This window comes from Taeniopygia guttata, chromosome 3 (genome assembly GCF_048771995.1).
Source record: "Taeniopygia guttata chromosome 3, bTaeGut7.mat, whole genome shotgun sequence".
NCBI classification, from domain to species: Eukaryota; Metazoa; Chordata; class Aves; order Passeriformes; family Estrildidae; genus Taeniopygia; species Taeniopygia guttata.
Genome location: NC_133027.1, coordinates 37,982,028 through 37,995,141, shown reverse-complemented (window position 1 = coordinate 37,995,141; position 13,114 = coordinate 37,982,028). Strand labels below are relative to the sequence as shown.

At 36.8% G+C, this 13,114-nt stretch overlaps 1 protein-coding gene across 2 annotated transcripts in view; it reads left to right on the top strand.

The window, feature by feature from the left end:
* Window positions 1-13,114, top strand: part of MDN1 (midasin AAA ATPase 1) — a 92,889-nt gene that overhangs the window by 15,187 nt on the left and 64,588 nt on the right. For both annotated transcript variants that reach the window (XM_030267585.4, XM_030267586.4), the window contains exons 9-22: window positions 771-885; window positions 2,411-2,604; window positions 3,607-3,688; window positions 4,376-4,471; window positions 5,427-5,539; window positions 6,077-6,225; window positions 6,322-6,382; window positions 6,867-7,078; window positions 8,518-8,621; window positions 9,582-9,726; window positions 10,678-10,774; window positions 11,952-12,065; window positions 12,691-12,838; window positions 13,004-13,114. In XM_030267585.4, coding sequence (XP_030123445.4) covers window positions 771-885; window positions 2,411-2,604; window positions 3,607-3,688; window positions 4,376-4,471; window positions 5,427-5,539; window positions 6,077-6,225; window positions 6,322-6,382; window positions 6,867-7,078; window positions 8,518-8,621; window positions 9,582-9,726; window positions 10,678-10,774; window positions 11,952-12,065; window positions 12,691-12,838; window positions 13,004-13,114 — 1,741 coding nt within the window. The remainder of the gene's footprint in view (window positions 1-770; window positions 886-2,410; window positions 2,605-3,606; window positions 3,689-4,375; window positions 4,472-5,426; window positions 5,540-6,076; window positions 6,226-6,321; window positions 6,383-6,866; window positions 7,079-8,517; window positions 8,622-9,581; window positions 9,727-10,677; window positions 10,775-11,951; window positions 12,066-12,690; window positions 12,839-13,003) is intronic.

Below are 13,114 nucleotides of genomic sequence, written 5' to 3'. Positions count from 1 at the left end.
ATTTAAATTTATCCCAGCCAAAACCAGCACATCAGTGAACAGTTTGTATAGCAGCAAATTATAATTTTTATTAGGCTTCTTAGAGTAGATTCTGTAAATCTGTTGTAGTCTACAGCAGGGAAATTGTATTTAACAATTGAAACCAAATACAATACAATACAACAAAGAAGAAAAAATTTAATGAAAACCCACCAGAAAACAAAAGCCAAACCACAACCCCAAATCTAATGCTTTGCATGTGCAAGGATACTTCTACAGTGGTTAAAAACACATGGGTGAATAATTATTTCTGTAGTAAAAGAACAAAGGGGATGAAATGTATGATGGAAAGAGCTGAGTCTGGAGGATGAGGAAGAATAATTGTGAAACACTGTGGAGGGGATAGGGCTGAAGATGCTTTTCCTGCATCTCTGCAGTAAGATCACAGATCCTTTAAAGTACTTCACAGGCCACTTCTGTCAGGTTTTATATGTCGCTTCTGTTTGTACAGATAGACAACTGACAGTAAGTTAAGTCTTTCTGAAAGTATGTCTATGGAGATTTTGGCATATAGGAGGAAAAACGCTGTGGTAACAAGTAATTAGGAAAGCATGGATAGGCAAGGTGGGGTACATGACAGTACAATGACAAACAGTGTCATTTATGCCTCTTGCATTATGCTGTAGCAGTTGTATGTAACATGTGCTTTGATGCACAGAAATGCACTGAAAATGCTGAATTCTGCAGCCACACTCAGCAAGCTGTGTTTCTTCATTGTTGTTATGATTTAGGATATTCAGCTGTGGTGGAGGTTGGTACAGGCAGCAAAGCAGCCATGCTGCTCTTCTGGACAAATACTGGACCAAAATACATCTGGATAACATGAGCAAAGGAGAGCTCAAGGAGGTATGGGGGTGTGTTGCTCCATTATGGCATGTGAATAATTGTTTCATCTTAGGGTAATAAATGTTTTTCAGTAGTTAATTGAATCCTTATTTTATCTTCAAGGTCTACAATAGCCCCTTACAATTTCAGCTTTATGCTGCCAATTTTGAAGTAAACAGGCAGTTTGTCAGGAAAATTTGAAGTGAATTGAACAAAGATTCCTGGAACTTGCCTTGACACACAATTGTGCTTTGTGTGGGTCTAAGAATCAAGTTACTTTGCTGCTTATTAGCCCACAGGGACTTGAAAGCAGAGAGAAATAGCAAAAAAGAAAATTGAGCTCACTCTAATTTGACTAAGCTTTTGTTCTAAGTTTTGAGCTAAAAAATAGTTGGCCGGTTTTCAGTTAAAAATAACTGTTTCTATTAACAGCTTTCTTTTGTTAGAATCCCTGGGAGGTGTTTGCTCTGTGTAGTTCTTCAGAAGATTTAAACAAGCCAGAGCTCATATGAAAATCAAATTCTCTGGAGATTCTCCTTGTGATAAATAGCTCAAACCAGGATCTGATTCTAAAAGAACCTAGGCTGAGGGAAAAGGTAGTGAATAGTATCTAGCAGAAAAGTTGATGAGAATGTTCTGAATTTTCTGGAATGGAGAAGACAGTTTTTCCAGTAGAATTTATTCACTCCTTTGGTCTCGTTCAGCAGCCAGTACATTTATACGTGGCCTTAAATATCTGTGTGGGTTTTTCCCTTTCTTCTCATTTGTCAGCTAATTGTTAGAAATGGGACAAGAACAACTGTCAAAACCTTATGCAAAACAGAAATTGAGTGTTAGCTGTGTCTCTCTTATCACCAGATTCTTTTTCTGCAACTTTGTAGCTTAAGTCACAAAAATGTATAAATTAAGCACTAAGATTCCACAGTACTACACCCACTTGCTTACATTGAAAAAGGGTTCATGATCTTGTTAATCTTAAAAGTCTGTCTGGCAGGGTAGGATCAGTTTTCCTGGGCTGTATCTGTGAAAAGTCATTTTGAGAAGCAATATTTTGGTTGGCAAGCTTTAGTGGAGAGAACTGAGCTGAAAGGAAATTACAAAATAAAAATTATCCCCTTAACATGCCTTTGTCAGCACAGTGAATAGACAATTTGAATGCTCAAATGAATTTGGTCATAAAAAGAAGGGTGGGAGGTAAGGACTTCTGTTACCAGTTGTGAAGTTGTAAACTGGTCATGGTTTGGGTTCAGGTAGGATTGAATGTACTTTTTGTTCTTCCTGTTGGTATTTGTGCAAATGCATTAAATGAATTGGAGTAGAGTTGAGCTGGAAAAGTTTGGTTTTGGCATTGGAATCAGTATCATAGTAGTAATAATTTCTATTTTCTTCAGGTAAGAGATTGCAAGAGAGCAGTTTTATGTAGCTTGCTAGCTAAAATATCTATTGACGCATCTCCCAGTAAAAACTGGGGTGCTGTTGGTTTCTTTCCAGTGTGGATGTGTTTGTTGCTTTGTTTTATTTTTTTTTTTCTTGTTTCTGGTTTCAGGTCCTCCAAAGGAGATACCCCAACCTCACTCTTGTGACAGATCACTTGCTAGACATTTTCCTTGACCTTGCTGGAGACAAGTATCAGGCACCAGACGACAGTGCTGCTGGCTCCAGTCACATGCCAGAAGCAGCATCAGAATCAAGATCAGAACATAAGAAACCAAATCTGGAAGGACGAGAACTATCTCTGAGGTTGTCTTTTCTTAATTGTTTAGTGGAAGTCAGCTAGCTACAGAGATAGAAAGGTTTATTTTCATTATTTTTCTTATTTTTAAGAAATAATGCTGGAAAGCATGAATAATTAAACATTAATTTTGTAAAAATTGGGAAATATATTTTATGGTTTAAAATAATGATTAATATATAATTTAAAGAAACTCATTCTGGATTATTTGAACTTCTTATTTGCTATGCTTATTTTTTGGGAGGCATGGGGGAACATGTGGGTTTTGTCATATGCTGTGCTTTGTTGGCATCAGGCCATATGAATTTATTCTTAATTATTGTTAACACAAGATATCAGTACTAGTTAAGAACTGGAAAGTGCCGCATAATGTTCTCTCAGTAGCTACAAGATAACATTTTCATTAACTGAGTATATTATCTAGATTATTTCATGCTGAACACTCTCAGCATTATAACTCAAGAAGACTGAAGATAACTGTATCTGTCATGTCCTGGTAATTTCAGAAATTCTGTGATGAAATGTAGTTTGATGCTGAATTATTTCTTCCTTTCTGACCAAATGTCAGTTTTACTCATCTGGAATTTCTGTAACCAGTAGTGCTTTGTGAATTAGTTAGTAAATGCTAGGTATGGGTACTACCTGATATTTTTGTGGAGCGTAAGAACGTCAGTTTTTTCTAGAACAAAATTTTCTTTTCTTGCCTTTTGGGAGATGATGTTGTTGGTAAGGAATCTGTATCTTGAAAAAATGGGAGGTTTATACCTTTCTGGATTCTTTTATATCTTTGAGTTTTACAGTGGGAGTATGTTTTATCTATTTAAAGCAATGTTGCTTTGTGCTCAGCTACTCCTCAGAATTATCATCCTCTGTGTCTTCCTATGTAAAACTTGCACAACAACTCCACGTGCAAGTGCCACAAGATGATGTCATGACCTAGGCTGAATATGAAAGAAGGTGCTGTGAATTTTGGCATGTTTGTACCAAATCTTTTTGGTTTTTCTTTTTAGAGACCTACTGAACTGGTGCAGCAGGATTGCTTACAACTTTGACAGTAATTCTCCAAGCACAGCAGTGAATATTTTTCAGGAGGTGCGGTAAGACTTGATCCAGAAATTGATCCAATTGGTCTCAAATTCTGGCAATGTCTCACTAAATGCTCTCTTTGGGAATGTGAGATGGGAATTTGTTTGGTTTTGTTTTGAAGCAATTGGACTGTAGTTGGAATGTTTGTGATCTCTCTGATCAGAAGTTTTTGTTCCTACTAGGAAAGTTGTTTGCAGTAAGGTGCTAAAAGAATTTACTGCTGTCATACAAACCGCATGGTGCAAAATAACTGTAACTGATACAAGCTGGGATTGTGTGTGGCTGAGACCTTTCTTTTTCTTGTAATATGGGGCTACTTTTCTACTTACCTTTTCATCAGTTTACTGTATAGGTTGAGGACTTTTTGGGTGCGCATCCATCAGAGGCAGTTTGGAGATTTGAGATCTTACAATGTTACTTCCATCTCAATTTTGGTTCATTTGTCTATAAACAGCTTTTGTGTCTGGGCACTGAAAAGTTTTTATTTTTGGTATAAACCAAATGTGCTGACATTACAGAGTTTAGCAGCTCTTACTGCATCTTTTTGAACTCTGTTGTTTGACTCAGAGGACAGTGAAATAGTTTTATTTACAATGGTTGTATTGGATTTGGGTTCCTTTAGATTAAGATGGTGCTTTGTCAGATAAAGTCATACAAAATTAGTTTTCAAGAAGTTGGTTTTCCCCTTGACAGGCATTGGACTGTTTCACAGCCATGTTGTCCAACCAAGGGAGCAGACAGAAAATGGCAAAAGTTATTGGAAGCTACCTAAACATTTCAAAAAAAAAGGTATGGTGAGCTATAGTTAACATGATCTTTATTGGTAGTGTTTTATAGCTTGTAATTTTTCTATGATGAATTTAAATATGTTCCACTATTTTTTATTTAAAATTATGACCACCTCTTTGTCCCAGTTTTTTTTGTTTGTTTGTTTGTTTTTTGGGTTTTTTTCCCTCCTATTTTATATTCAGCTGCATTTCTTTTTTATCTGAAAGTTCCATGCAACCTGTTTTAGAGCAAATGGCTCCATGATGCAAAAGAAGGATTTCACAGCTGGAGCAGCACAGCTGCCTAAGCACATGATAGCACTAGATGCACAGAGTAGCAAAGAATGTGTTTTTTCTTAGGTGGTTTAAAGTGAATGTTAATTGCTTAAACAGAGAAATCAGAGAGAAACATGATCTTTACTGCTACTTGTTCTGTACTCACTGTTTACAAAGTCAGCTGCCTCTCTGGAGCTCTATAAATGACAGAATTAAACTAAATCACTCCTTTGTCAACTATTTCTGACTGTAGAAGTCTGCAAAGCAAATTTGACAGATGGATCCCTGAAACTTCTGTGGGTTTTTCTCTTTGTCCTTGCTTTATTTAATTACAGAAATGCATTATTCCCTGCAAGTGGCAAAATATCCTTGTTCACACAAAGGGTTTTCTTAAGGGAGAATGTTTATTGTTAAAATAACTGTTCAAATTTCTATAGTTGAGCTACCATGGAAGTAGATGAAGTAGAAATACAGTGGCAAAGACTATTACCAAGTTATTAAGTTGAAAGTTGTTTGTACAGATAAAGACACTTCTGAGGTCCTTCACTATTTTAGGTGATGATTATGTAAAACCTCCAAAACACAGAATTTTACTGTTAAAAAATAACTTTCTGCAAAATAATACTGGTAGCATGGTGTGTGTGTTCTTTACTGTGATGTAAGCAAGATTAGTATTGGAAATGCTGGTGCTTTTTTCACAGGTGGAGTTCTTCTGTGAGCTCTATAAACCAGAAATTTCAATAGGGGAACAAGAAGTCTGTGTTGGAAGAGTGACTCTTGTGAAGAAGCAGAACCAGGCTCTCACTGTACAAAGGTAGAATATCCTGTAGTTTCCACGTGAATTGAATTTTTTTGTGGTGTAATAGAATAGACTGCAGATCACGGGGGTTAAGGAAAATGAGAGTTGGTTATTGTCATTCTAATGAAAGGAATGTGAGAACTCTTTCCCTTGCAATCTAAGTTTTACCTTGTGTATTTTTAAGAATGTCTGCCTCATGCTTCTGGCAGCCAAAGCATGGAGATTTTCAGCTTCTTTGAACTAGAGTGTCCTCAAAAGAGTGTGGTTCCACAGCTGTTATAAAAAGATTTCTGTGGCTCTAACTTGGTAGAGGGAGATTTTTGTATGTGTTGGTAACTTCATTGGCCAGGAAGCTATTGGGAAACCCTTCATTTTTAGGTTGTATCTTGAGAAAAATTAGTACCTTAGAAGAGTATCTTATAGGTCTGAAAATGAATAGTTCTATTAAAAAAAATCCTAAATCAAACCACTCCACTAAAAAAATAATAAAGGTAAAATTGAAATGAATTCCTTGATAAATCTTAGCTTGAGTAATTTGCTTTGTTTTTCCAGGGCAAAACATACCTTTGCTGCCACACGGCCATCTACAGTACTGATGGAACAGCTTGCAGTGTGTGTTGTCAAAGGAGAGCCGGTGCTCTTGGTTGGTGAAACAGGAACTGGCAAAACCTCAGCGGTCCAGTACCTAGCTCATATTACAGGTAAATAATGTGTGAAAATTGAAACTTACATGAAGATCATTTGACAAACAACAAACAGGCCCACAAGTTGATGGTGCTTTTTATCTCTGTTTCAAGGACACCGTTTGAGGGTTGTCAACATGAACCAACAAAGTGACACAGCTGACCTCTTAGGGGGGTGAGTCACTGACCACTGTTTTGTCTGTTCTGCAGAACAAATGGGCAGTATCTGTTACATACTAGGATAAATGTTTTAATAAACATGTTTGCATGCAGAAACCTTCTTGTCCTTGCTGAAGAGCAGAGCATTTTCACAGAATTGTGTGCAAAGCTGTGTGTGATGAAGTCGTTCAAAAACACAGCCCAAAGTGGCTAAGCTGTTCAAAATAAATCTGATGTAATATTCACTGGACAGATTGTTTGGTAGTACTGTGAATATTTTGCGTATCAGAGTGTTCCTGTCTTTACAAAATCACCTCAGGAGGTGCATTTAAATATGTGCAATTCTATTTAGTTCATTAGTTTAGTAAAAGCTTTGGAAACAAGGGTTCATCCATACAGCTTATTGTTGTTTCAAGTGACTGGTTTTGGACTTGTTTTCTTTTTTAAGTTCAGGGGTGACTCTGTCTCACATAAGTAATTACTCTTTTGCTGCTCTTCAGTTACAAGCCTGTGGATAACAAGCTAATCTGGCTCCCTCTGCGAGAGTGTTTTGAAGAACTCTTCTCTCAGACGTTCTCTAGGAAGAAAAATCAAACATTCTTGGGACACATTCAGACTTGCTATAGACAGAAACGTTGGCATGATCTGCTAAAACTAATGCAACATATTCATAAATCTGCTATTAATAAAGAAGTAAAAGAAAATGCATCTGGTAAGACTTAGATGGATCAAACACACATTAGTGCTAAACCATGCAGAGGGTAGATAAATACTGGTGAATTTTGTTCTTTTAATTTGGGTTTGTTTGAAGTTCAGGGTTTTTTTCCTCCCCCTATATTACATCTTTTTTTCTGGTTTTGAGAAATGCAATGTCAACATTGCAACAAGACATTCAGAACACTGTTAGAACGGTGGTTAGGTTTTGCTTTGTTTTGGTTTTTCTTTTCCTTTTTCTAACTCATCTCTGCTGTTAGCTATGTCTGAGAGTGTGGAGATTGTCTGCTCTGTGGTACCCTTAACATCTGGTCTCCACTCAGTACTTGTTTGCTGTGCTGGTGAGCAGTCCTGCTTTTTGTGTGTTAGTCTTCTTTGTGAATGCATTCATACTTTCAGCCCTGGAACCTACTTATGTCTCACAAACATGTCTTTTTTAAAAAACAAAGCAAAACAACAATGACAGAACCAAACCCAAAGTAATAACTGTTTTAGGGTAGGAATTATTTTTAGGATCTTGCTTTTGCCTTGGTTCCTCTGTTAGTGATGCTGACTTGCCTAGTGCTTTATCTTGTTCCAGTGTGGTTTTGTCTCCAAATAAGTTTTTCTTGTTGTATATATCACAACCCATTTTGGGGCTGAGGCAATGGATTTGTTTCTGGTTCTAGACCAGCAGAACAAGTGAAGTTGTAGCTTTCATTCAGTTTGGGCTAAATAAAAGTAATTCTGAACTTTATCTCCACTCTTCTTTTAACTGGTTCTTCTGAATATGCAGATACTAAAATAAATGTAAAGAGGAAAAACAAAAAAAAAAAAAAAAAAAAAAAAAGAGAGAGTCTAAAGAGTTCTTGCATTTATTGCAAGAATTGGCAATCCTAAAATAAAGACAAGTTGAAATCTGTAACCTGGAAAGTTTCTTAAGGAATTTTGATGTTGTATGTAGCTCAGGTAGGGATTTTTACAAATAACTGAAATCAATGCTATAGTAAATATTGTTGTAACTGATAAGCAATAGTGTATTAATTATTGATACCGAAGTGTTTATTATTAATCTGTTTGTCATAAGGGTTAGAAATTTGGATTTATTTTTTTGTTATGTCTCTTTCTGTCTCTGGAAATTAGACAGTAACAGTCATGCTGGAACAAAGTGCAATATAAGTATTTGTTCCTCATCTGAGAATGAATAGCAAATTATCTGAGCACTCTTGACATATGGGCACAGTTAAATTTAAAAAATGAAAAACCACACATGCCCAAAAACAAAGATTAAATTATTTTTTAAATTTGTGGCGTGTCATCTGAAAGACTTGAATTTTTTTGGTGGTCGAGCTTACTTTCGTATCTGTCTGCTTGAAACATTTTGATTAAAAAAATGTTGTCAAACATTTTTTGTGCTATTGTTCTGATGGTACAAACTTTAATTTGTTTTTCTTACAGGCTTACCACTGAAGGAAAAGTGGGAGGCATTTGGTCTGAAATTGAATCATGCTCATCAACAGATGAAAATGACAGAAAATGCCCTTCTCTTTGCATTTGTTGAGGTATTTAGATATTTGCATTTTGATTCTAGGAGGAACAAGGAGAAGTATTTAAAAGACTTTGCAATCAGTATTATATAAGTAGCTTCCTGGCAAGAGCATTGCTGGGAAATCAAGTGTGCAGATTCAAGGGAGCAGAGGTGAGATAGGCAGTGGGAGACTGGTTTGTGGCAGCACAATAATTCAGTGCTGTATAACAGGAATTAGGGCTGCTATGATGAGACTATCAGTATGTCATTTCTTTTTTTCAACTGCAGGAGATTAGAAAAAACTTCTTGATCAGTCTCCAGTAGGTCTTACTTCTGTCTAGGGATTCCTGTGAAGGATTTAATATTAACAATCTGTGCTGTTTATCTGGAAGTGATTTTTCTAAATGTTTGAAACCCATAATATGTTTTGATGACATTAAGTGGGATTAGGAGAAGCCATGTGGTTTATTTATGTTTGTTTACTGTCACCCTGATAATCTGAATATATTTTCTCAAATTTCATGTAAAATATGTGAGATGTTGACCAGTCCTCTATAGAGAAATGTATTTTTGAGTAGTTGGAGAATGTCTTGACTTAATATGGTGTTAATTAGTAGGGTACAGATTCCTTAGGAGCATAATACTGCTTGTGTCTTTGGATTTCTTTGGATTAACTTTTTTCTCATGTGGTGTTAGTGACGCATATGCACCACAGTGGTAGATTGCACAAATAAGAGATCTTAAATCTGTTGTATTTGGGCCAGTCTAACTGGCTACTGATACAATGGTATGATAACTGTCTGACTTCTGTGACTGGCAAAATGATTGCTGTTATTTGAGAGAGAGCAGTAAAACTGCTACTGCTGTAGAAGGTCTGGAGTTGCCATTTGTCTAATCAAGCCATAGATTGCACACCAAGTAATTCCAGTATCTGAATGCTTCAGTTGACACTCCATTCCTGGCAACATGGTTAACAAATTGATCTTGCTTTTAGGGTACTCTGGCACAAGCAGTAAAAAAAGGAGAGTGGGTTTTATTGGATGAGATTAACTTGGCTGCAGCAGAGACTTTGGAGTGCCTGAGTGGTTTATTGGAAGGATCGTCTGGATCACTGGTGTTACTAGACAGAGGAGACACAGGTACTATTTCTTTGCTTGCTTATGCTGTATTTTGGTGTTCAGCTGAGTTCCCTATCCTATGTAGTTCAAAATAAATTGAGATAATTTACCATTAAAATGAATGTGTGCGCAAGAGTGCAATGCGCTCTTAGTAGATTTCGTACTTCTTTGCAAGAAGTCCAAAACACTGGTGTGTTCTCAGCAGCACTGTAGGGGCTGCTGTAGAGAAAGTTAACTCCTTTTACAGATGTAAAGATAAAAAAATGCAGTTCCTGAATGCTACTCTCGAGAGTTACAGAGAGAGGCAAATGTTCTGTGAGCATCCCAGGCTGAATTTTCTTCCTGGCTGAGGGAAGTACTGGCTATTATTCTGAAAGAGACAAAAGGAGTTCCAGGTTTAGGGCTCATAATTTTTGAAATGTTTTGTGCTGTTACAGCATCTTGCTACACACAAGAATGTCAGGGTTTCACTTGCCTGTGGCTGTTGTGAAGATGCAGATGCTTCTGATAAAATCACTAAGGACTATTCTCTGAAAATTTTTGACACTGGCATTTTTAAGGAAGGGTAGGAGTGCAGCAATAGAACAAATACACCGTAGTTAACATATAAATATGTTAATCATGAACTTTGATGTTGCTGGCGAGGCAGGACAGGAATGAGAAGACTGACTCAGAAGGCTGCTGAGAGTAAAACTCTGGTTTATTCAAAATACAGTGCTCTTTTATACAGAGCTTCATGAGGACCAACTTCATTGGTCTTGAAGTGAAAATAACCCACAGCATTGGTGCAGAGTGCTTGATGCACAGTGATAGAACTTAACTATAAACAATGTGAAAAACAAGAGAGATAAAGAATTATTTACATTTTTCTCTAGCTCTTTCCCAGGCTTCTGCCTGGCTAGCAATTCTCAGTTTCTTTCTTTGACTGAATCTGAGACCCACACTTTATCTTTTATTTCTGTTTTGCTTTAGAGCCTCTTGTCCGCCACCCCGATTTTCGCTTGTTTGCCTGCATGAATCCAGCTACAGATGTTGGAAAGAGAAATCTTCCTCTAGGAATAAGGAACAGGTAGGAAATAATGGTTCTAGGACAAAATAGTCACTGTCTTTTTCCAAGTTTAATTAGTTTCAGGAGTTGACCAGTGAAGAATGCTTTATCTGAAGCCTGAGGATGCAAGTATGAACTCACATTTGCTACCTGTGAGAGATGTATAGTGAGGGTTTTTCATGAAGTAGAGTCAGCAAAATACTTTGGTGAAGTAGCTGAGCCATGTGCAAATGGTCTAGCAGTAGTGTAGAGTGTTGTCATTGGGAGCAGGAAATTATTATTCTTCACGTTTAAGCTGTCAGCACTTGGGAATGCTACTGCAGCAGTTTATGTTCCTGATGGGAGTAATAAATACAGGTAAGTGCTTGGTATCTGCTTAGCAGCCTTTCTCTTAACTCAGAAGTGTTGATGATCCTTGCAAAAAGCTGCATATCCAGTCCCATTCACTCAAAAGGGAGGTGGTTTGCATGGTGGCACAGATGTGTGATACTCAAAATATTTGATGTGTGGTCTCAAAGCATATAAGCTGTGGCAAGGCAATTGGAATTGTGGCAAATCCATTCTTCAGTACCATCTACTATGTACATATCTCCTGCTGCTTGATGCAGTTTCCCTCATGAGTGCCAAAAGTTGCATGTGTAGTCTCTTCCCAGATTCATAAACACTGGGCAAGACTCAGGAGATGCACTAGTTATGTGTAACTAGTCATTTGTAGTTATTGATGGCGAAGCAAGGTTTTATTGCTGTTTGCTCTCTTGCAGAATAGTGAAAGAAAAGAAAATGGGTGTAATACAGAAGAATAAGATTTCAGCATCAGCATAACTTGCTAAGTTTAAATGAATTAATATTTCTATTTGTCAAAAATAGCTACTGCTGTGTCAGTACTTTGTTCAGGCTGTAACATTTGAGTATCTATTGCAAATTGTTTAAATTGTAGTTTAAGCCATATTGTTCACTTTCAGTCTAAGATGTTAAACTAATTCAGATAAATTATTTGAAAGTATTAGCAATACCATATGTTTCAACTGCTCTGGTTCTTGAGTCTGTAGGTTTGACAGTCTATAGGTCTGTAGCTTTAAAAATCAGTATTCTTTTACTTAAAAATTAAACATGTTATATGCCATGAGATTTATGTATAACATGATTTTTCAATGTGGTCAGGTGTCTTAAGTGTTACAGATTGATTTGATTCTTGCAGGTTTACTGAACTTTATGTAGAAGAATTGAGAAATGAAGTAGACTTACAAATTCTTATAATGGATTATCTGAGAAGCTTGAATGTGAACAAAAATACAGTACAAGGAATTGTGAAGTAAGTTCATTGTAATCTTTTTAAATTCTTGATGAAATAATTTACAAAAAGCAAATATGTGACGATAGTCTGTGGTTAGACTGCTTTGGGAAACGCTGTAAAGCTCCCCATGCATACTTTAGCTAAAGCATAGCTTTAGGAAACAGAAGAGTATAGACATCCATCTTCTTAATTCTGCAGGTTTCTGTATTTGTGGGAAGGAGATTTTTATTTTTTTAAATTCAGAGTTGTTTTCTTATTGACACCAGTTAAATAGTATGGTTGTTTCAGTCCTCTTTCCCATTTGAGAAACTACAATGGTTTGCTCCTGTAGATATTTCTGAAGAAAGTCTTGTGTGTTTGTCTAGTTACCTTTCTTTCCCCTAGTGTAAGGTAACTATCTCATGTTTAGAATAGTTGGAGTTTACACTCTGTGTATCGAGCTCAGTCAAAAATATGGTTCTAAAAATACTCTGTTGCTGCGCTTCACTGACTGTACAGATGGCAGAGCTTGGCATGACTTTCATAACCTGGAGCTTTTAAGAAAAGTAACAGCTGGGGATACACTGAAGTGTTCATACTTGGGGTTTGATTCTTGGAGCAATGGTCTGATCAGTAACAGTTCTATGTAACTTTATTTTTGCAGCTTTTATTTGTCTGTGAGAAAGGAAGCAGAAACAAAGTTGGTAGATGGAACTGGCCACAGACCTCACTACAGTCTCCGTACCCTGTGCAGGGCATTGAGATTTGCAGCGTCTAATCCATGTGGCAGCATAGCACGCTCCCTGTTTGAGGTGATTACCTCTGCTGGTGTTTGTTTCAGTGTGTATTCACTACAGATGTTGTTTGGGTAAAGGATAATCTTCTCTAAATTCAGTATTGAACAGAAATGGTTCTTTAATCTGTATGTTTTTTCCTTATTTTTCATGTTTATCACTGAAAATAATTCTTCCTCTTAGGGCTTCTGTCTGAGTTTCCTGACACAGCTTGACAGAGGTTCTCACCCGATGGTTCAAAAGCTAATATGCCAGCATATAGTCTCTGGCAACATCAAAAGCCTTCTCAAGCAG